The sequence below is a fragment of the Mesoplodon mirus genome (assembly GCF_964341445.2).
Source record: "Mesoplodon mirus genome assembly, chromosome: 2".
Lineage (NCBI taxonomy): Eukaryota > Metazoa > Chordata > Mammalia > Artiodactyla > Ziphiidae > Mesoplodon > Mesoplodon mirus.
The window spans coordinates 61237398-61262859 of NC_138977.1; the positions used below are offsets into that span (position 1 = coordinate 61237398).

Below are 25462 nucleotides of genomic sequence, written 5' to 3' on the forward strand. Positions count from 1 at the left end.
TACAATATCCAAACCAGCAAATGGACATCAATAAAATCCACAGAGTTTATTCAGATTTCACCAGTTTTACATACATTCATTTGCATGTATGTGTAGCTCCATGCAACTTTATCACATGTATAGTCATGTAAACACCCCCACAATTAAGATATAAAACTCTTTCATCGCCACAAAGCTCCCTTCTGCTATTCCTTTAAAACTTTACCCACTCAATTCCAACCCTAACCCTTAGCAACCACTAACATGTTGTCCCATCTCTATAATTTTATTATTTCAAGAATGTTAAATAAATGAGATCATTTAGTACATAACCTATTGATGCTGCGTTTTTCACTCATTGTTACTCCCTTTAGATCATTCAACTTGTTACATAAATCAACAGTTCATTCCTTTTTATTGCTGCACAGTATTCCCTGATATAGAAGTACCCCAGTTTGTTTCACCACCTACCCATTAAAAGCATCTGGGCTTTTTTGCTTTGGGGCTATCACAAAAAAAGCTTCTCTGAACATTCATGTACAGGTTTTTGTATGAACGTATGTTTTCATCTCTCTGGGATTCACATACAGGAATCTAACTGCTGAATGATATGGTGGTTTGCAAGTTTAGTTTTTTAAGAAACTGCCAAAGTGTTTTCCAGAGTGGCTATACCATTGTTCATTCCTACCAGCAATAAATCAGTGATCCAGTTTCTCAGGGGCACCCCTGATTTTGGCCTATATTTTACCCTATAGTAGGATGTATATCACTCAGATTGTTTAATGGTTGCATAGAGTCTTTTGAAGGTTGATGAATAGAACCCAGAGTTGAGAAGAGTTAGGGTCCTCTACTAAAAGTCACTGGGAGCAAAGTAGCCATCTACATAGCACATCACACTTGTGCTAAGGACTCAGCTATTCTCTGTTTAATTATCTTTAGTATGTAGGAGTTCTCAAACTGTGGTCCCCAGACCAGCAGCATCAGTGTTAGCATCACCTAGGAACTTGTTAGAGATATTCTTGGGACCCACTCCAGACCTACTGAAACAGAAACTCAAGGGAGTTGGGCCCAGAAAATTGTATTTTAATGGGCCTTGTCTCCTCTGAAGGTGAGAGCTACTGTTCTGTGCGATGGCAAGCACAAAACTACCCTAAGCCTGAAGAAAAAAGAATAAACCCACTAGGCAATTCATACTTTATGAGCAGAAACAACTTATAGAAACTAGGGAAATTCCTAGTTATAACTGTAGAGACCAGGAGCACAGTAAAGTAGCCAGTCCCTGATGGAGACCATCCACAGTCTCACCCCATATCAAAGAGGGCCAGAGGCCAGTACTTACAAAGCACTCCGCAGCATCATCCATAATTCCCAGCTGGAAACGCTGTTCATCCTGAAAAGTCTTTGCCAGAGCACTGCGGAGAGTGTCAGATGGAAGCACTTTTTCAGTACTGCACTGAAACTGGTTAAAGATTCCCTGTAGGGAAGAGGTTAGACAAGGGGAAAGGCACAATGCTGTTACTGAGCTTCTATGCATCCCAGTCTGTCATGCTAGGATCTCCATGCTTACAGCTATGGAGCCAAATGTACTTTGAATGAGTTGATATGCTTGCAGTTAGTTAGAAAAAAGTAAAAAAAAAAAGAGACTCATAATAAAGAGCATGATGTGTGCTAATAAGGATCCTTACTCTTCCATCTGAGTGTGATACCATCAAGGACTCATTAGGAGAGACTGTTGTCATGAGTTAATGCAATGCAGTTACCTCATTTCCTCTGATATAGAAAGAGGTAGATGGTCTACAACAAATAAAGATAAATTATATGTCACTGAATTGGTAAATTATTCTCTGGGGGCACATTGTATGAAACTTGGCCCTTCTTTTAAATTGTTTAGCTACTATAAAATTACCCAAAAGTAAAAAGAATAATATAACAAATACCTACGTGTCTAACACTAAGAAATAAACATTCTATAATGTTTACTTCCAATCTACAGATAAAGCTAAAGTCCCCTTTAAGACCAGCCACTCACTATGAGTTTGTTGCACAATCTTCTGTTTATAATACTCTTACATATATTTGTATGTGTGTGTGTATGTATATAACCCTCAATAATACATAGTACGCTTGTGTGTATGTGTCTTTTGTTTATGTAAAAAGTATCACACTGAATTTTACTTTTTTAAAAAATTCAGCATTCTTTTTGAGGTTACCCATATATTTCATCCTTTTCCCCTGCTGTATAGTATTATATCATGTTACTACATCACATCTATTTATCCATTTGTATAGTATTATATCATGTTACTACATCACATCTATTTATCCATTTCTTTATTGACAGATATTTTAATAGTCTCCAATTTTTTGCTATTGTAAAGAGGCTGTGCCAACTTAAACTTCTACCAGTGCATGAATATAAATAAATTTCCCCATATCCTTGTCAGCAATTAATACAGTCAGACTGGTTAATTTTAGTCTTTCTAACTACGTTTAGTTCTTCTGGGTCTTCTGTGAGTACTACTTGCAGCAAATACCTTCTTCTAGTCTTCTGGTATCTTTCAAGCACAGCAGTGTTTTATTTTGGTATAACTAAATGTATCTATCTTCTCCATCTTTACCTATATCTGAAACAATGATGAATGTGATATCCAGAGAATGGAAACAAAGAGTGGCAACAAGTGGCACCTGCTTTGTGGTGTCCTTCTCAAGAGGTATTGGACCCTCCGCACAGAGATTTTAGAATGTGCTCCTTGACATCACATGGCCCAGATCCACACTAAACCACCCAGATAAACAACTCACCCAACGATGAGTTACATGTCAACATGCCAAAGAATGTCACCGGCTTGAAATCCTCATTAGTAATTTATTCATATAAAAAAATTCCAGGGTTACTTTCAGACTTACTAATGAGACCAGAAATGAGATCACTTTTATAAACCTACCTATGTGAGCTAAGAATAGAATAGGAGGTCCCACCAACCTAGAATGGCTAATTATTGGTCCTCATTTTACTTGACGTTTTACTTGTGGTAGCTCAGTCACTCATTCCCTTCAGATTTTTACCCAAATATTACCTTCTCAGTATAGTATTTCTGGATCATTTTATTTAAAATTGCAAGCTCCACCCACTCTTTCTAAACCTCCCACCCTTACTTGTTTTATTTTTCCCTTTGGCACTTTTACCAGCAATCATACCATGTATATTACTTATTTATTGTCTAACTGTATTCTCTAGAATATGAAGACAGAAATTTTTGCCCCTTTAATTCCTTGCTACACTCCCAGCATCTATAATAGTAATGGCATGTAGGCCATCAACAACTAGTTTTGAATGAATGATTTTATATGGTTAGATCTTATTAAGGGAAAATATGAACTCCCTTCTCTTTTTTAAGCAGATAAAGAATCACCTAGAAAAGGTGAAAATTTTTCTTAAGGTAACACAACTGGTTCAAGTAAAATGGGACTAAACCTTGTTCTGCTAATTTCAAGAGACCTCTGTTCTCTTCCTAGCATCATTCCACCTCATACACACTGAACATCTATCCCTACAGCAACTTGAGAACAATTTACTGTGAACCCTGCTATTATTTCCCTACAAACAATTCCATATGATGTGGAGGAGGCGGCACCAGAAAAACATATTTAGTATTACTTAATAAGCATGGGGCTGGGGGGAAATCTATTACAATTACTTTAGTTTGGAGTTACCTAGAAAGTTTTAACAAGTCTATTATAAGATCAGGTAAAGACAGAGCAAGGCCTTCCATAATTTGTTGCTGGAAATGGAAGAAGGTCTATCAGTGACTCCTTAAACTAGACCAAAAGTAAAGGTCTGGGTCCACAGTTAAACACTCCCAGAGGGCAAATGGATATCTGCCAAGTGACCAATGGGATTTTGAAACTTGGGGAAATGTGAAGAAAAAAGGAAAAGGAAGGTAGGAAAAGAAGTAGTGGCTGCTTCTACTTATGGTGATCTGAACACTTAATGATATGCTGAAGGGAAGTCACCTCAGCTTTGCAAACTTGGTGACCACTATCATATCCCAACCTGCCACTCTTCTCAACTGTTAATGGTAAGACATTAATGCTGACAAAGGCTCTACCTCTAGAGCAAGGGATGGATGAGGTTTGGTCCTTTGTTCAGAGTCTAAAACCGGTTCCAAGACAAACCAATGGAAAATTAGTTTCAGGGTAGTTCTGTACAAACACAACAAATGCAAACTGCAGCCCCTCTAGTCTCTCTCAACTGGGTTTCCTCAAGAATTAATACTCTAAAGCATGAACAGTTCCTAATGAATTAACTTCTCTGCTATGCATAGTGCTAGTTATGTTACCATCCTAGAGAGAATTAAGAAAATAGTCACTCAGAATACTTTCTGTGTTCTGTGGTTCAGATAACTCTGTTTGAGGAAGGACAGAGATACACTGAGAGATAGCATAGAGTAATAGTTAAGAGTATGGACTCTGGAACCATAGTATTTGGGTTCAAAATCCCAGCCCTGTTACTTACCATCTATATGACCTTGGACAAGTTACCTAACTTCTCTATGCTTCAGTTTCCTCTTCTAAAAGAGAATTAATAATAGTATTTACCTCCTAGGATTATTTGAGGATTAAATAAATTATCTATCTTTCTACTTATATCTTAGACTAAAGTCTGACCGTATCAAAGTGCTATCTAAGTGTTAACTGTTATTATAATCATTCTATTTGGGATTCATTTTAGGTTACTGCCTGACACTGATGTATGAAGAAGGGCCTTGAGAGTCAGAAAGCCTTCTACCTTGAGCTACCTACCCAGTTTCTAAGGTCTAGGTACAAAGGAAGAAATTCTTCTCTATTCTGCTGCTTGTATTCAAGAGAGGCAGATTTCCCATGACCTAGATAACAAGGGTTTTAGCACAGAAAAAGAAAGACTTAAAGTCAGAGCTCTGACTGCACACATAGTGGATATGCAACAACAGATCTGGCTCTCGTGTTCAGTGGCATCATCTCCATGCTACTCTTCTTTTAACCTCTTAATTACAAACAGCTTTCTCCACACACACTGAGTACCTGAATGTATTCAGAATAGCCTCTGCCTGCATCTTCTTTATTTTCTTATCCAATATTTTAATTATTGTTACTGGTATTGCTCTGCCATTGTTAGGAAGAAGCAAGTGTATCAGGGATGACGCAGCCTGAGCCTGCCCAGCATGCATCTGTGAGCCGCAGCTCTGGAAGAAGCTGTAGCACAAAGCCCCTCTGTTAGGGCAGCACACTAACCCCTGTGTGTCCCTCTCACATGAGCACAAGGCAGGAATGGGCCTCCTCCTGTCCCCTTTTTCACCCTCCTCCCACCTTTCCCAGAGGGAGATCCTGTTCACACCAAAGAAAGCCAAGAACATTTAGTTCAGCAATAAGAACAGGTGGTAGGACCAATAAGGAACAAAAACTGGTATTCTTCCAATTGCTGAGTTTTATGGCAGAGAGGGAGAAAGGGCAGGAAGAACCAAAACCCAGGAATCATTTTCCCCTGTGGGATCCCTGATGGTTTCATCTCAATAAATAAAAAAACCCACCTTTGAGGTTTCTCTCTGCTGTTCTTCACAGAGTGAAACCAAAGAGGTCTTCCTTTTCACTCTCAGGAAAAGGCAAATTACTTTTTGTTTGTTAACTATTTTCTTGGATGCAGTGCAAAAGCAACAAGACTAATGACTACAAGCAGGTGCTTCCCCATCCACCTCTCTTGGATCAAGTAGCAAACAATTCTACCCACAGGAGCATATAATTATTTGGATTAGTAAAAACCACGTAAATAAGATAAAAGTGCCATAAAGACAGAACGTCTTTGTGCTTTGTCAACTACAAATGCAGCTGTTGCTTAAGTTTTTCCCCCTAAAACACAGACTTTGTCTTTAAGGAGGGAACAGCTGTCTATTTCTCTCTCAGAATTCCCTAGCTTTGCATCAGAAAGAAGTCATGAGTAGAGAAGATATGGGTCAAGAAAAAGGCTGTCACTAAATTTGATGCTTTATGGGCCCAAGGTCTTTGAAAAGTGCCCCAGTCAGCAGTTCAACTCATCCCTGAGAGGTGTCCAGCAACACCTTCTACAAAGGCGTGACACATGTTATACACTACTACTAACTCAATTCTTAGAGTTTCTCTTCTTGATCTAAGCTTCCCAAAGCTATCATTTTGGCTTTCATAACTATCCCTTTTTTTCCACACCTCCTGTAAATCATAGACCTAAATAAATCATAAACCTAGATGTGGCCAATCAAGCCTGTTTGTAAACACAACCCTTTGAAAGGAAAATAAAGGAGCTACTCCTTGAGAGTCACTGACTGCTGGAAAATAGAACTTTCACCCTAGATTTGTATGTTCAAAAGAATGTTGAACGTTTTCTTTCAAGAGGGGAAAGAACATTGAAATATTTACCATTTTGGCATCCAAAACAGTAACACTGGATTTTTAACATTTTATTACAAAAAAGTTCAAATATACAAGGGTAGACAAAATAGCACAATAAATTCCCATGTACCTATCATCCATCCTCAACCATTACTGACCTATGGCCAATCTCATTTCATATATACCACCCACCCACTTACCCCTCCTCCCAGATCATTTTGAAACAAATACCAGACATTATTCATCTGTAAATATGTCAGGATATGCCTCTAAAAAATAAGAACCCTTTTTGTTTAAAACATAACCATATAACAAACCCCTTCTCTAGTGTTCAGTGATTTTTTTGTGATATAACAGAATCAGTGATTACATCTCCCCTGACAAGTGTGAGCTGCAACTCCCAAGGCTTGTAGTCTATGAGCTGACCAAATATGTGTTCTTCAAATTAAAGTTGTTAAGTATAAAAACTTTAGTGACAATTCTGAAGTGACATTTATGCAGTAAAAACAAAACAAAAGGAAAGGTACCTATGTAAAGTGATGGCTATGTTAATTAGCTTGATTGTAGTGATCATTTCACAATATACGTATATATCAAAACATCAAGTTGTGTGCCTTAAATCTCACAATTTTTATTTGTGAATTATACCGCAATAAAACTGAAAAAACAACACTTAACCATAATACCATTACCACACTCAGAAAAAGGTATCCAGTCAGTTTAACAGAATTCTTGCTCCAGGGAGAGAAAGCAGAGAACAGCTGGCCAGTTTCTCTCTTGGGATTCTTTAACCTTATGTCTTAAAATAGCTACCTTCTGGACTTCCTTATTAGAAAATTACCCACATATCCTATATCAGTCCCTTTAAATTAAATTCAGTTACCAATACCATATCTCCCCATGAGTTTAGGGCTTTATTTGCATTCAATTTATAACTCAATACCTTGGACTTACAGTGGTGAAGTAAAAGACCATCATAAACTTACCTTTCACACGCATTCCTGCTGCCTATGCAAAAATGACACCCACATACACAAAGGCAGAGACACAGATAGAAACAACAAGACCTCAAGACACTGGACAGACAGACACAGAGACAGGCCAAATTCACCAGGGAATAGTATTGCTTTTAGGGGGAAATCATAAACTAATATTGAGATTTATAAAAATGTAACAGCCATTCTGGAATTTTTGCCAAGATCAGAAATGTAGGACCTTAAAGGTTACCAACAGTATTCAAATCAAATTTTAAGAATCAATATCATAGCCACTTACCCCACAGGGGAAATAAAAAGGGGGACCCTTCTGGACATGCACAAAGATTTTGAGATTGTATAAGTTTCAGGTTCTGCCATAAACTCTGAAAAGAATCATGATGATCTGCTATATTTTTCCTTGTAGTCATACCCCTCTATTTGAAATACCATGTAAAATTCTGAACTCCAGAATTTTAAAAAGGATAAGAGCCTGAGTTTTATACTATCCAAGTTATGTCAATGATTAAATTAGTCAAGAATATTTAGGTACGGGGCTTCCCTGGTGGTGCAGTGGTTAACAATCTGCCTGCCAATGCAGGGGACAAGGGTTCAAGCCCTGGTCCAGGAAGATCCCACATGATGCAGAGCAACTAAGCCTGTGTGCCATAACTACTGAACCTGCGCTCTAGAGCCCGCGAGCCATAACTACTGAAGCCTGCATGCCTAGAGCCCGTGCTCCGCAACAAAAGAAGCCACCGCAATGAGAAGCCCGCGCACCGCAACGAAGAGTAGCCCCCACTCGCTGCAACTAGAGAAAGCCCGCACACAGCAGCGAAGACTCATGGCAGCCAAAAATAAAATAAATTAATTAAAAAAAAAGAAGAGGGCTTCCCTGGTGGCACAGTGGTTGAGAGTCCACCTGCCGATGCAGGGGACACGGGTTCGTGCCCTGGTCCGGGAAGATCCCACATGCCGTGGAGCGGCTGGGCCCGTGAGCCATGGCTGCTGAGCCTGTGCGTCCGGAGCCTGTGCTCCGCAACCGGAGAGGCCACAGCGGTGAGAGGCCCTCGTACCGCAAAAAAAAAAAAAAAGAAGAATATTTAGGTACAGTCTAATACAACTTTAAGAAAGGTTAACCAAAAGACCACACAAATATGTTCATATCACATAGATAAGCAGAACAAGGAAGTTCAATTCAAATGGATAGGTGCATTAGACATAAGGACATACCTTCCTTATGTGAGGGCTATTTATTACTAGCTAAAATTTCCAGGTAACATACTAGAAAGCTAATTTCCTGGCTTAAATAAATAGCCAGTCTAGGATAATGGGTTTACTCCTCTCTGATAGTGGCCATGACTATAGAACAATGAAGAACCTTCCATTCCTCCAGTCTACAAAAAAATGACCAGACTAATTCCTTATACCACTTTACTCGATATGTTTAATGCTTCGGTCCCCAGTAGAGGAACAGCTACATGGTACACAATAAAAAAATATTGAGAGATTTGTTCCCTGAACTCTCATATTTCCCCCCAATTAACAAGTGAGCTATCAGCAGAACACAGACTTTCCTGCCCCTTCACAACAGTCTTACTGCTCTAAAGGTACAGAGTTACATTCTAGAACCCCTATATATAAAAACCTATTTCCTCCCTACCTACCACCATCACCACCACCATTCCCTGGCTTTTATTCCTTATACTAACATCCTTAAAAAAAAATCACTAATTGAGAAGGTTTGTTGGATTTAATCAATCAATGCAGCATTCTTCTTTGCCTATAACAAAAAACACTCTGTCCTACATCCTGGCACTGTAAAGCCTCTAGTACAATCCCTGGAAGGAGAACAAAATCTTTGTGGCATACTAAGTACAGAGGACGGATTTCCTCCTCTGGACAGAGATAAATAAATAAACCAATACCAAAGTCAAGTCATACCCTGGGGGCCAGGGTGTAAGAGCAGACTCAATATGAATAATAAATCAGAGCTCTGGGCTATAGGCATGACAACAGTTTAGGTCAGGAAAAATCTTTCAGTAATACTAGATGGGAATAAATTTGGTATTTTAGAAGGGACAGGGTAATTAGCACACAAATCTCTCTTTTTTTAATAAATTTATGTTTTCATTTATTTATTTTTGGGCTGTGCTGGGTCTTCACTGCTGTGCACGGGCTTTCTCTAGTTGCAGAGTGAGCAGGGGCCACTCTCCATTGCGGTGCACAGGCCTCTCACTGCAGTGGCCTCTCCTGCTGCAGAGCATGGGCTCTAGGTGCGCGGGCTTCAATAGTTGTGGTGCACGGGCCCAGATGCTCCGCGGCATGTGGGATCGTCCCGGACCAGGGCCCGAACCGGTGTCCCCTGCATTGGCAGGCAGACTCTTAACCACTGCGCCACCAGGGAAGCCCCCCACAAATCTCTTCTATTTGCTGAGTCAGAATTGAAAGGCATTGCAGTTCAAAGTAAGCAGAAAGACAAACTAACACAAATTCTTCATTAATAATTTGCATACAAGATTCTGAGGCTGTAATTACTTTAGGGACTTAGTGTCAAGTAACACAGAAAAAAAAAACAGTATATTTTACAGGACCAAAAGAAATGGATTATCATAAATATTGTGTACAAACCACCAAAAAGTACTAGATGCAACATATACTATGGTACCAATGAAGATCACGAGGCACAGGACTATTGGCAGACGTTCATAAAGCAGAAGAAAAAAACAAAAATATTAAAGAAGATGTGACCCAAAAGGTATTCACATAAGGCCAGTAGTAAATGCATTTTAAGTAAACAACTGGAGAGAGAGCAGGGACACATATCTTTCAGCCCGACTTGGAAGGGCAAATCCTTCATCCAAACATCAGATTAAGGGAAAGTTGGCTAGCTTCTGACTCATCGAGGAACATGTTTGTGTTTCTTTTTGTCCTTAATAGTAGGTTCTAGAGATAAGCAATTATGCTCTAACATAAAGAATTATGACTTTATAAAGAACTGGCAAGTTTTGCAGAGTACTTCAAATTCAGCAAGTTTAGAATCTCTTGTTTTAAAAAAAAATCTAAGAAATCAGAATTTTACAAATCAAACTTAGCATTAAAGAATGCAAACAGGGGCTTCCCTGGTGGCGCAGTGGTTGAGAGTCCGCCTGCCGATTCAGGGGACACGGGTTCGTGCCCCGGTCCGGGAAGATCCCCCATGCCACGGAGCGGCTGGGCCCGTGAGCCATGGCCGCTGAGCCTGCGCGTCCGGAGCCTGTGCTCCGCAACGGGAGAGGCCACAACAGTGAGAGGCCCACGTACCGCAAAAAAAAAAAAAAGAATGCAAACAGGTCATGAAGTATCAGCAAAAAGAATTCTTATTAGCCTCATCAAATATTCCTCCTTTTTAAATAGGAGGCAGAGAAAAATAGACATAATTACACCCATAGAGAAAAAAATATAAAAAATATATAGAATTACACCCACACTGGGACACCACAAAGTTAACATGTAACTTAACGGCAGGATACCAGATAACTGCTCTGCTGAGAGAATCCCAGACTTTGACTTCTTCTGTCAGCAGATCTTTCCCACCATCAACTCCCCTTCCTGCCTCCCTCCTCCCCTCCCCCACATCTCTCCCTTCCCTTACTAAATGAGGCATGAAGGCCTAGACTTACTAAAAAAAGTATGAGACCAAAAGTCACAATATGAAAATCTCTATTAAACAAGACAAGAGTGAGAGAGAATATAAAAGACAGAAAGAATAAGAAAAGGAAAAGGCAATACCCTAAACTCCATAACTAAATACCAAGAAGTACTAAAAGACTATATGAATCCAGAAAAGTTGTGTTTATATTATGGTCCAGGCACTGTGAGGAACACCAAAAGAGAAGAAAAGCTGGGCCACCTTCCCAAAAACCCATTCAGCCATGCTAAACACTGTTAAAATCAATTACGGATGTAGATATAGTATTTTTAAAACTTCATGAAGAAGATAAATTTCTGAAAGGCAGATGTGGTTTGGCTTAAAAGGAATGTGTTACTGTTCTGTTTATTGTTATTATTTTTGTTATTATTTTGGGTGCCAAGGGATGCAGGCAAAGTGAATGACATCTGCAATGCAATGTCTAAGAGGCAGGCATAGTAAGTATACCATCTGCTATCACAGATGAAATGGAGTGCCTGGGGAAGGAGAGGAAGCGAAAAGGAAGTGTGAAAATAGTTTTTTAAATGTCCATAATCCTGCTTTTCCAAGTGATTTAAGAGACAACTGGGAACCACTTCAAGATTATAAGAAGGTAGTAACTTCAAAATAGCACTCCAGGGTAGTCTTAGGTTAGAACAAATGAAATAGGAAGATCTAGAGATGGAAAGGGTCTGAAAAAAAGAAGTACTCTTTTTACTAAAACGGTGGGCAAAAAGACCTATTACTAGAAATATTATAGACCAGAGAGGAGGCATAAAGAGAAATGATAATTCCTGTGGTAGAATTCAGGCTATTTTCAGTTTTCCTCTTTACACTTTAGTATACTTTCCAGAATGATTGCAGTATTTTTCTATATTTATAATAAAAATCATCATTCAAATAAAGAACAAACATGATGTGTATATACAGCCAAAGAATAATAAATAAATGTCCATGTGCCTGCCACACAATTTAAGAATGGAAAAATCGAGTTTGAGCATCCACAAATGATTATATTCTACCCATTCCACCTTCCAGAGGTAACCATTATCCTGAATTTTGTGAAAATCATTCCTTTTTTCTCTACAATTTTATCATATGTATGTATCCCGGAACAATATGTTATTTATTCTGCCTGTTTTGGATTTGTATATAAATGCAATCATAGTTTAGCAGTCTTCTGTGACTTGCTTTTTTCATTCAATATACAAATCTTCCTTGATTTATGATGGGGTTACATCCCAATAAACCCATTGTAAGTTGGAAACATGCCTAACTTAACTACTGAACATCATAGCCTAGCCTAGCCTACCTTAAACTTGCTCAGAACATTTACATTAGCCTACAGTTGGGCAAAATCATCTAATACAAAGCCTACTTCATTATAAAGTGTTGAATATCTGATCGAATTTATTGAATACTGTACGGAAAGTGAAAAACAGAACGTTTGTATGGGTACAGAAATCATTATAAGTGTATCGGTTGTTTAACGTCGTGATTGTGTGGCTGACTGGGAGCTGAGGCATGCTACAGCTGCCTAGCATCACAAGAAAGTATCATACTATATATATCACTAGCCCAAGAAAAGATCAAAATGCGAAGTAAGGTTTCTACTGAATGTATATCGCTTTCACATCATCATAAAGTCAAAAAATCGTTAAGTCAGACCATCGTAAGTTGATGGCTGTCTGTAATGCTTCTGTGATTAACTCAAAATGATACATGTAGCTGCAAGCTATCCGTTTTCACAACTATATAGAAGTGAAATAAACTACTACTCTAGGAATAAACCATAATTTTTTAATCGATTATATTAGAGTTGGAATGGGTTGTTTCATTTTCCTGTAATCACAAAAAAAATACTACCTTAAACATCTCCAAACATATCTTCTGGTATGTGTGTACAAGGAAGTTTCTTACAGCGAATACCCAGGAGTAGAATTACTGAGTAGTAGGATACCTGCTACTTCAATTTTATTTGACAAATGTAATGACAAACTGGTTTCCTAAATAGTGGTATCAATTTATATTCCAACCAAAAATGTATGTAAATTCTCATTATTCTACCTTGTAGGTAACAATTTTACCTGACTTTTAAATTTCTACTAATCTGAAGGGTATGGTTTAATCTACATTTCTTACATTACTAAAGAGGGTAAGCGTATTTCATATGCTTAAATATCAATTGGGTTTCCCATTCCGAGAAATGCCTGTTTATGTGTTTTGTCCATTTTCCTGTTGACTCATTTTATTATTTACTTATTCTTCATGGGTGTTCTTCTCTGGAGTTCTATGTTGGATACCAGTCCTCTGTTGATTATATATATTGCAGATACTTTCTCCCAATTTGTAGCCTTGTATATTTATTGTATTTATGGAGTCTTCTGATGAACAGAAGTTCTTAAATTTTCTATAGTAAAACGTATCAAGCTTTTTAACTTTGTATTTTTCATGTCTTATTTATTAAATCCTCTCTATCTCTTAGGCCATGATATTCTCTCATAGTTTCCTCTAAAATGAAGTATTTTGTCTTTCACATTTTACTCCTTAATTCATCTGAAATTCTTACTTTTGGTATAACATGAAGTAGGGATCTAATTTCCTTTTTGTCTATACAAATAATGAGTTATCTAAGCATGTTTATTGGAAAGTCTAAGAGTATAATTTTCAAATTAAGTGCACAATAATTAAAAGAATGCAAACAATGCCATCTAAAACAAAGTATGTGCAAATTAGAGCCTAATTATTTAACATTTATTTAGCACTGAGAGATTGAAAAGCACCTTAGGGAAAAAAAATCAAATTTTTAATCTTCCAATACAGCAAAAGAGGCAGTGAAGGAAAAGAAATGTAATGGATAGATCAGGCAATGATGTGATGAGGAAAGCATCAGAATTCCAACACATCCTCAGCTTATAAAAAGACCCAAAACACAGCCTTTGATCCACTAAGCCCATTTACCTATCTATCATAAGCAACTGCTTCTCTGAAAAACTCCCAAGATACAACCTCAGCCCCTTTAGCTTGAAAAACAACTTCCTTTCTGTAACTGGCTATTTCAGAAGGTGTCCCATAAGGTCTGGTGATTGGTTTCCTTTATCTTTCTGACTTATATAATTATATTGATTTATATTAAAGTAACAATTTGTCCCTGTGGAAAATGAAACATAGCAAGACTATGACAGCCAATTCTCCAGAGTCCCATCTGGGTCAGTGAAGAATATGGCACAGTCCTGACTAATCAAAGGCATGTCAGAGGGTCATGTAATTTCCATCATCCCTTCTTGTTACAGATAGGAGTTTCCAGTTTCAGGAGATTGTTCTACCAGGGATTTCTCCAGGATTCAGATCTCTCTAGCAAGTAACTTGCCTTGTTTTTTTGGTTTTAATGCCATGAACCAGACTTCCCTTGGACTTGCTGACCAAAGGACCACTATGTTTCTTGTTTATCTAAAGTTAGATACTTAATGCCAATGTACCTTTCAGAAAAATCAAGCCGAATGCTCTTTTGGATGGACTTCCGTCTGAATGGGCATAGTCAGAAATGTTACAACTTGTAAAAAATCTGGTTTTATTAAAATTTCATATTTAAACTCCCCAATTAACCAATAATTTTTTAAACAGATTTACTGGAGTATAATTGTTTTACAATGTTGTGTTAGTTCCTGCTGTATAACACAGTGAATCAGCTATATATAGACATATATCCCCATATACCCTCCATCTTGCGTCTCCCTCCCACCCTCCTTATCCCACTCCTCTAGGTGGTCACAAAGCACCGAGCTGATCTCCCTGTGCTATGCAGCTGCTTCCCACTAGCTATCTACTAGCTATCTATTTTACATTTGGTAGTGTATACATGTCCATGCTACTCTCTCACTTCGTCCCAGTTTACCCTTCCCCCTCCCCATGTCCTCAAGTCCATTCTCTACATCTGTGTCTTTATTCCTGTCCTGCCCCTAGGTTCTTCAGAACCATGTTTTTTATTTTTTTAGATTCCATATATATGTGTTAGCATACAGTATTTGTTTTTCTCTTTCTGACTTACTTCACTCTGTGTGACAGACTCTAGGTCCAGCCACCTCACTACAAATAACTCAATTTCGTTTCTTTTTTTTTTTTTTTTCCCCGTTGCGGAGCACAGGCTCCGGATGCGCAGGCTCAGCGGCCATGGCTCACGAGCCTAGCCGCTCCGCGGCATGGGGGATCTTCCTGGACCAGGGCACAAACCCGTGTCCCCTGCATCGGCAGGAGGACTCTCAACCACTGTGCCACCAGGGAAGCCCAATTTCGTTTCTTTTTATGGCCGAGTAATATTCCATTGTATATATGTGCCACATCTTCTTTATCCATTCATCTGTCGATGGACACTTAGGTTGTTTCCATGTCCTGGCTACCGTAAATAGAGCTGCAATGAACATTGTGGTACATGACTCTTTCTAAATTATTAACCAATAATTTATATTCTATATTTTGTTAAAAGTTATAATGGTTCCAAACATAGGGTAGAAAAAAAAAGATATTTGTGACCCTAGTGGCAAAGAGTTCAGAAGACTCAGTTATCTCTTTCCAGAAATATCTGCCTACCATGGACTAAAACTTCAAACTGATGTTGGTCAAAAAACTGTTTTGAGTCAGTTGTTGCAAATTTAACTGCGAAATTCTCCTGGATTTTTTGGTCACAATTCCTGCTCTCAGGTGTAAAAGCAACTAAATTAATAATGATCACAACCAAGCATCCCTGTGACAAACCAAGAATTCAGACTTCATGAGACTGAAAAATGACTCTAGAAGCTTACTCAGAACTTAGGCATACTCATCCAACCATAAATAATCCATTGTATATCAGGACCAAGAAAACAGCAAGGATAAGTGTTGGAAAAGTAATAGAGAATGGGCCCTTCCACATCCTAGTTCCTTCTCTTTAGCAACTTACCTAAAATCTCTGAGTCAGAACTCTCTCGCATTAGGGCATTTTATTTGTCTCTAAATGAATCCTCAGTTTCATTTTATTCAGAAATGAAAAACTTGGAGTCAGATAATGGGGTACACAACTGATATAAAGAATCTATTGATTATTACATGTAATAATAGGAAATATTAGGGAATGGGAAAATGAGAAAATTTTAGTACTGGATTTTTTTTTAATAAATTTTTTAATTTTTATTTTTGGCTGTGTTGGGTCTTTGTTGCTGCACGCGGGCTTTCTCAAGTTATGGCGAGCAGAGGCTACTGTTCATTGTGGTGCGCAGGCTTCTCATTGCGGTGGCTTCTCTTGTTGCGGAGCACAGGATCTAGGAGCACAGGCTCCAGTAGTTGTGGCACACGGGCTCAGTAGTTGTGGCTCGCAGGCTCTAGAGCACAGTCTCAGTAGTTGTGGCGCAGGGACTTAATCACTCCGTGGCATGTAGGATCTTCCCAGACCAGGGCTCAAACCCATGTCTCCTGCACTGGCAGGCAGATTCTCAACCACTGTGCCTCCAGGGAAGCCCCCTGGCTTTTCTTTTTTTTTTTTTTTTGCGGTACACGGGCCTCTCACTGTTGTGGCCTCTCCCGTTGCGGAGCACAGGCTCCAGATACGCAGGCTCAGCGGCCATGGCTCACGGGCCCAGCCGCTCCGCGGCATGTGGGATCTTCCCAGACCAGGGCACGAACCCATGTCCCCTGCATCGGCAGGAGGACTCTCAACCACTGCACCACCAGGGAAGCCCCCTGGCTTTTCTTAATAGAAAGAGTTTGTGCTAAATTTAGCTTTAATAGACAATAGTTAATTCCATGAAAAACAGTTGGTTGTTTATTCTTTCAAAACGAAAATTTAGTGTTAGCTTTTCGGATAAATACTCAAAGTCTAAGCACATTTGAATAGTATCCAATCACATTAAATAGAGTTGTGCGGGCAAAAGGTTCAGAGAAACAGAATACCTAAACCAAGTAGTAGTTCTTTGAAACAAGCAAAACTAATCATACTTATCCTTTGTACTAAACCACATGCAAATAATGCAGTAACAAATTCTTTAGCATCAAGCTGAATAACCAAACCACCTTAATATTGATCATTAACCTAATGATAGTGAGAAGAAACAAATTTGAAGTATTTACCTTGAGAGCACAAAAGATGCAGGAATCTCCCATGCATTTGTGAGTTGTAAGCTGCCTAAAGCTACGTCGGAAGATGTCCAAGTGCCATAAAACCTGATGAAAAGGGAAAATACTTCATTACTCTACAAAAAACCCCCATTTAATTTCAAATTCAAGAAGTCAAGCAAACATAGGTAGACAATAGACATTGTTACTCCCAAGAGAAAAGCTCACTCTAGTGTATTAAAAAAAAAGTGTCAAAAAAGGTGAGGTATCCAACCAGAGGGATAGGTGACCGTATTCTGGAAAAGACACTAATTCGAACATAAAGTAGGTCACACAGACAAAATGATATGAGATACATCAAATGTGATCCTAAAGAGGGAATTTATGGGTTAAAAACTGCAGAATAAGGATTTATTTTAATGGTCCACACAAGAAAACCATGAATATTTTAAAACTTATTTAGAAGCTTGAATGGTAGTGTGGAATTTTGCCTTTGTTAGATTTCTCAATTTTTGGACCTTTCTGAGAGAGGTGTGACCTCCTTAAGTCAACAGAATAAAAAAAAATAATGGTGATATCAACAGTGATAAATCGGTTCATAGTGGGCAGAGTCAAGATGGCATACTAAGAGGACACGGAATTCGCGTCTCCGCACAACTAGGGTACCTACTAGGCACCAGTGGGGGACCACGGACACCTAAGGGGACGGGAGGAACCCCCAGCAACCAGGTAGGATGTGGGGCATGGGGGGGAGTGAAGGGGGAAGAGAAGTGGAAAAGGGAGGGGACTGGCATCCCTGAGGGGAGCTGGGGGAGGGGATCCCACGCCTGAAGGGGGAAACTGGGTGACCACTGGGACAGCAGAAGATCAAAAGGGAGCACGGCCAGGTTTCCCCTACCCACTTGGGCCCCCAGCAGCCTGCTGAGATCCCAGGCCTGATCCTCTGCCCATTGAGTCCCCCGACAGCCGCACAGGCCTGCGGGAGTGGGAGGGAGGGAAGGGGGAGCAAAAGTAAAGGCTGGACCTCTGGGACTGGCAACCCTGAGTGGTGGCTGGGGGAGGGGAGGAGTTGCTACACCCAGCAGGACCCACCCATGGTTAGGGGTCCATCAGCAGTAGAGGGGACCCTGGGGGAGACAATGGGGGAGGGGCACAAAGGAACTGAAGGGAACCGGGCCAGCACCTTCTCTGTCCACTTAGGCACCAGGGGGCCTGTTGGGCTCCCGGGCCTAATCCTCTGCCCTCAGAGCCTCCCTCCTGCCCTGCAGAACCCAAGCCCCGCCCCTACACCCCCACCAAAGGCCCCACCTCTACACTCAGAGACCCTGACCAACAAGCTGGGCCTAAACCCCACCCATACACCCTCACTAAGGGCCCTACCTCCAAACTCCAGAAATCCACACTTCAGAGGCCCTCCTTTCCACGTGAGAGAGGTGTGACCTCCTTCCCACACAGGTCCTAAGCAGAGGCCCTGCCCCATGTTTAAACACTGCCCCATCGAGGCTCCACCCTCAAGGCCTTTTACAGCTGCGTGGGTTCTGGAGCCTAGGCCCTTCCCCACACCCAAATGTCACCCCCCCACACTCACCTATATCCTGCCCCACCCTAAACTCCACCCCTGCCTAAGTTCCACCACCACCTAAACTCTGCCCCCATAGCCAAGGCTTTTCTTTTTTTTCTTTCTTTCTTTTTTCCTCTTTTAGACTGGGGTTCTGTTTCACCTTGTTGATTCATTGTTGTTGATATTTTATATTTTTATTTTTCCTAATAAATCTTTTATTTTTTCTAATTTTATTATATTCTTTATACTTTGTTATTATTCTCTCCTTTTGGCTTGTTCACCCCGCCCCTTTTTTTCTTCTTTTTTCTGTTGTGGTTTTATTTTACCTTGTTGCAGTTGTTTCAATTATAGTTTTATTTTTCCTAATATTTATCTTTCTAATTTAATTTTGTTTTTACACTTTGATATTGTACTGCTCCTTTCTTTCTTTTTTTCTGTCCTTCCTTTTCTTTTTTTTTTTTTTAACCACACCACGAAGCTTGCGGGATCTTGGTTCCCAGGCCAGTGACAGGTCAGGCCCGACTTCCTGTGATGGGAGCTCCAAGTCCAAAGCGCTGGACTAACAGAGAACCTCAGACCCCAGGGAATATTAATCGGAGTGAGGCCTCCCGGAGGTACTAATCACAGCACCAGGACCCAGCTCTAATACAACTGCCTGCAAATTCCAGTGCTGGATGTCTCAGGCCAAACAACCCATAAGACAGGAATACGGCACCACCCATCAAAAAAAAAAAATCAAAGGACAAAAACATATGTTACAAACAATGGAGCAAGGTAAAAACTTACAAGACCAAATAAATGAAGACAAAATAGGCAACCTTCCCTGAAAAAGGATTCAGGGTAATGATAGTAAAGATAATCCAAAATCTTGGAAACAGGATGAAGAAAATACAAGAAACATTTAACAAGGATCTAGAAGAACTAAAGAGCAAACAAACAGTGATGAAAAACACAATTACTGAAATTAAAAATACACTAGAAGGAATCAATAGCAGAATAATTGAGGCAGAAGAATGGATAAGTGAGCTGGAAGATAAAATGGTGAAAATAACTGCCAGGGAGCAGAATAAAGAAACAAGAATGAAAAGAATTGAGGACAGTCTCAAACACCTCTGGGACAACATTAAATGCACCAACATTTGAATTATAGGGGTCCCAAAAGAAGAAGAGAAAAAGAAAGGGTCTGAGAAAATATTTGAAAAGATTATAGTTGAAAACTTCCCTAACACAGGAAAGGAAATAGTCAATCAAGTCCAGGAAGTACAAAGAGTATCATACAGAATAAACCCAAAGAGAAACATGCAGAGACATATATTAATCAAACTGTCAAAAATTAAATACAAAGAAAAAATATTAAAAGCAGCAAGGGAAAAACAACAAATAACATACAAAGGAATCCCCATAAGTTTAACAGCTGATCTATTAGCAGAAACTCTGCAAGCCAGAAGGGAATGGCAGGACATGCTTAAAGTGATGAAAGGGAAAAACCTACAACCAAGATTATTCTACCCAGCAAGGATCTCATTCAGATTCGATGGAGAAATTAAAACCTTTACAGATAAGCAAAAGTAAGAGAATTCAGCACCACCAAACCAGCGTCACAACAAATGCTAAAGAACTTCTGTAGGCAGGAAACACGAGAAGGAAAAGGCCTACAAAAACAAACACAAAACAATTAAGAAAATGGTAATAGGAACATACATATCGATAATTACCTTAAATGTAAATGGATTAAATGCCGCAACCAAAAGACGTAGATGGGCTGAATGGATATAAAAACAAGACCCGTATATATGCTGTCTACAAGAGACCCACTTCAGACCTAGGGACACATACAGACTGAAAGTGAGGGGATGGAAAAAGATAGTCCATGCAAATGGAAATCAAAAGAAAGCTGGAGTAGCAATTCTCATATGAGACAAAATAGACTTCAAAATAAAGACTATTACAAGAGACAAAGAAGGACACTACATAATGATTAAGGGATCAATCCAAGAAGAAGATATAACAATTGTAAATATTTATGCACCCAACATAGCGGCATCTCAATACAAAAAGCAAATGCTAACAGCCATAAAAGGGGAAATCGACAGTTACACAATAATAGTAGGGGACTTTAGCACCCCACTTTCACCAATGGACAGATCATCCAAAATGAAAATCAATAAGGAAACACAAGCTTTAAATGACACATTAAACAAGATGAACTTAATTGATATTTATAGGACATTCCATCCAAAAACAACAGAATACACTTTCTTCTCAAGTGCTCATGGAACATTCTCTAGGATAGACCATATCTTGGGTCATAAATCAAGCCTTGATAAACTTAAGAAAATTGAAATTGTATCAAGTATCTTTTTCAACCACAACGCTATGAGACTAGATATCAATTACAGGAAAAAAACTAAAAAATACAAACACATGGAGGCTAAACAATATGCTACTAAATAACCAAGAGATCACTGAAGAAATCAAAGAGGAAGCCAAAAAATACCTAGAAACAAATGACAATGAAAACACGACAACCCAAAAGCTATGAGATGCAGCAAAACCAATTCTAAAAGGGAAGTTTATAGCAATACAATCGTACCTCAAGAAAAAAGAAAAGTCTCAAATAAACAACCTAAGCTTATACCTAGAGCAATTAGAGAAAGAGGAACAAAAAAACCCCAAAGTTAGCAGAAGGAAAGAAATCATAAAGATCAGATCAGAAATAAATGAAAAAGAAATGAAGGAAGCAATAGTAAAGATCAATAAAACTAAAAGCTGGTTCTTTGAGAAGATAAACAAAATTAATAAACCATTAGCCAGACTCAACAAGAAAAAAAGGGAGAAGACTCAAACCAACAGAATTAGAAATGAAAAAGGAGAAGCAACAACTGACACTGCAGAAATACAAAGGATCGTGAGAGATTACTACAAACAACTATATGCCAATAAAATGGACAAACCAGAAGAAATGGACAAATTCTTAGAAAAGCATAACCTTCCAAGACTGACCCAGGAAGAAATAGAAAATATAAACAGACCAATCACAAGCACTGAAATTGAAATGGTAATTAAAAATCTTCCAACAAACAAAAGCCCAGGTCCAGATGGCTTCACAGGCGAATTCTATCAAACATTTAGAGAAGAGCTAACATCTATCCTTCTCAAACTCTTCCAAAATATAGCAGAGGGAGGAACATTCCCAAACTCATTCTATGAGGCCACCATCACCCTGATACCAAAACCAGACAAATACGTCACTAAAAAAGAAAACTACAGGCCAGTATCTCTGATGAACATAGATGCAAAAAGCCTCAACAAAATACTAACAAACAGAATCCAACAGCACATTAAAAGGATCATACACCATGATCAAGTGGGGTTTATCCCAGGAATGCAAGGATTCTTCAATATACGCAAATCAATCAACGTGATACACCATATTAACAAATTGAAGGAGAAAAACCATATGATCATCTCTGTAGATGCAGAAAAAGCTTTTGACAAAATTCAACACCCATTTATGATAAAAACTCTCCAGGAAGTAGGCATAGAGGGAACCTAACTCAACATAATAAAGGCCATATATGACAAACCCACAACCAACATCGTTCTCACTGGTGAAAAACTAAAACCATTTCTTCTAAGATCAGGAACAAGACAAGGTTGTCCACTCTCACCAGTATTATTCAACATAGTTTTGGAAGTTTTAGCCACAGCAATCAGAGAAGAAAAAGAAATAAAAGGAATCCAAATGGGAAAAGAAGAAGTAAAACTGTCACTGTTTGCAGATGACATGATACTATACATAGAGGATCCTAAAGATGCTACCAGAAAACTACTAGAGCTAATCAATGAATTTGGTAAAGTAGCAGGATACAAAATTAATGCACTGAAGTCACTTGCATTCCTATACCCTAATGATGAAAAATCTGAAAGAGAAATTAAGGAAACACTCCCATTCACCATTGCAACAACAACAACAGAAATACCTAGGAATAAACCTACCTAAGGAGGCAAAAGACCTGTATGCAGAAAATTATAAGACACTGGAGAAAGAAACTAAAGATGATACAAACAGATGGAGAGATATACCATGTTCTTGGATTGGAAAAATCAACATAGTGAAAATGACTGTACTACCCAAAGCAATCTACAGATTCAATGCAATCCCTATCAAACTACCACTGGCATTTTCCACAGAACTAGAACAAAAAATTTCACAATTTGTATGGAAACACAAAAGACCCTGAATAGACAAAGCAATCTTGAGAAAGAAAAATGGAGCTGGAGGAATCAGGCTTCTGAACTTCAGACTATGCTACAAAGCTACCGTAATCAAGACAGTATGACACTGGCATAAAAACAGAAATACAGGGCCTCCCTGGTGGCGCAGTGGTTGAGAGTCCGCCTGCCGATGCAGGGGATACGGGTTCGTGCCCCGGTCTAGGAGGATCCCATATGCCGCGGAGCGGCTGGGCCCGTGAGCCATGGCCGCTGGGCCTGCGCATCCAGAGCCTGTGCTCCGCAACGGGGGAGGCCACAACAGTGAGAGGCCCGCATACCGCCAAAAGAAAAAAAAAAAAAAACAAAACAGAAATACAGATCAATGGAACAGGACAGAAAGCCCAGAGATAAACCCACGCACATATGGTCACCTTATCTTTGATAAAGGAGGCAGGAATGTACAGTGGAGAAAGGACAGTCTCTTCAATAAGTGGTGTTGGGAAAACTGGACAGCTACATGTAAAAGTATGAGATTAGATCACTCCCTAACACCATACACAAAAATAAACTCAAAATGGATTAAAAACCTAAATGTAAAGCCAGACACTATCAAACTCTTAGAGGAAAACATAGGCAGATCCCTCTATGACATAAATCACAGCAAGATCCTTTTTTGACCCACCTCCTAGAGAAACGGAAATAGAAACAAAAATAAACAAATGGGACCTAATGAAACTTCAAAGCTTTTGCACAGCAAAGGAAACCATAAAAAAGACGAAAAGACAACCCTCAGAATGGGAGAAAATATTTGCAAACGAAGCAACCGACAAAGGATTAATCTCCAAAATATACAAGCAGCTCATGCAGTTCAATATCAAAAAAAACAAACAACCCAATCCAAAACTGGGCAGCAGACCTAAAGAGACATTTCTCCAAAGAAGATATACAGATTGCCAACAAACACATGAAAAGATGCTCAACATCACTAATCATTAGAGAAATGCAAATCAAAACTACAATGAGGTATCACATCACACCAGTCAGAATGGCCATCATCAAAAAATCTGCAAACAGGGGGCTTCCCTGGTGGCGCAGTGGTTGAGAGTCCGCCTGCCGATGCAGGGGGCACGGGTTCGTACCCCGGTCTGGGAAGATCCCACATGCCGCAGAGCGGCTGGGCCCGTGAGCCATGGCTGCTGAGCCTGCGCGTCTGGAGCCTGTGCTCCGCAACGGGAGGGGCCACAGCAGTGAGAGGCCCATGTACTGCAAAAAAAAAAAAAAAAAAAAATCTGCAAACAATAAATGCTGGAGGAGGTGTGGAGAAAAGGGAACCCTCCTGCACTGTTGGTGGGAACATAAATTGATACAGCCACTATGGAGAACGCTATGAAGGTTCCTTAAAAAACAAAAATAGAACTACCATATGACTCAGCAATCCCACTACTGGGCATACACCCTGAAAACCATAATTTAAAAAGAGTCATGTACCACAGTGTTCAGTGCACCACTATTTACAATAGCTAGGACATGGAAGTAACCTAAGTGTCCATCGATAGATGAATGGATAAAGAAGATGTGTCACATATATACAATGGAATAGTACTCAGCCATGAAAAGAAACGAAATTGAGTTATTTGTAGAGAGGTGGATGGACCTAGAGTCTGTCATACAGAGTGAAATAAGTCAGAAAGAGAAAAACAAATACTGTATGCTAACACATATATATGGAATATAAAAAAAAATTGGTTCCGATGAACCTAGGGGCAGGACAGGAATAAAGACACAGACATAGAGAATGGACTTGAGGACACATGGACGGGGAAGGGTAAGCTGGGATGAAGTGAGAGAGTAACATTGACATATATAGACTACCAAATGTAAAATAGATAGCTAGTGGGAAGCAGCTGCCTAGCACAGGGAGATTAGCTCAGTGCTTTGTGACCACCTAGAGGGGCGGGATAAAGAGGGTGGGAAGCAGACGCAAGAGGGAGGGGATATGGGGATATACGTATGCATATAACTGATTCACTTTGTTATACAGCAGAAACTAACACACATTGCAAAGCAATTATACTCCAATAAAGATGTTAAAAAAAATCTGTTTATAGTTTGTAACCTTGATACAATGTGATGAGAACAACACTTTACTTCTATGGTATTCCTCTCAAAAACCCATAATGCCAATCTAATCATGAGAAGCATATCAGACAAACTGCAATAGTGGGACATCCTACAAAATACTTGACTAGTACCCTTCAAAATTGTCAAGATCATCAAAAACAAGGAAATTGTGTGAAACTGTCACAGCCAAGAGGAGCCTAAGGAGACAGGACAAGTAAATGTAAATGTAATATCCTGGATGGGATCCTGGAATACAAAAAGACACTTCATAAAGAAACGCACGAAATCTGAGTAAACTATGAGTTCAGTTGAAAAAGAAATGGTGTAATATATAGCATAAATGCCTTAGGAAGCTCCTCTTATCTGGAAAACATTTAAATAGCACCATATATGAAAAGGCACTACTTTTGGAGCACCAGATTATAGCACACCTCCGGGGCTTCTTCATACTTTGGT

At 39.3% G+C, this 25462-nt stretch overlaps 1 protein-coding gene across 19 annotated transcripts in view; it reads right to left on the bottom strand.

Annotated features, from left to right (window-relative positions):
* Window positions 1-25462, bottom strand: part of USP54 (ubiquitin specific peptidase 54) — a 152351-nt gene that overhangs the window by 43396 nt on the left and 83493 nt on the right. For 18 of the 19 annotated variants that reach the window (XR_014295194.1, XR_014295195.1, XM_082634281.1 and 15 more), the window contains exons 3-4: window positions 17122-17214; window positions 1319-1453 (exon numbers count right to left, since the gene is read on the bottom strand). Coding sequence is in view for 17 of the 19 variants with exons in the window: in XM_082634281.1 (XP_082490407.1) it covers window positions 1319-1453; window positions 17122-17214 (228 nt within the window). In the remaining 2 variants the exon portion in view is untranslated. The remainder of the gene's footprint in view (window positions 1-1318; window positions 1454-17121; window positions 17215-25462) is intronic. The other variant, XM_082634288.1, reaches the window with a different exon arrangement.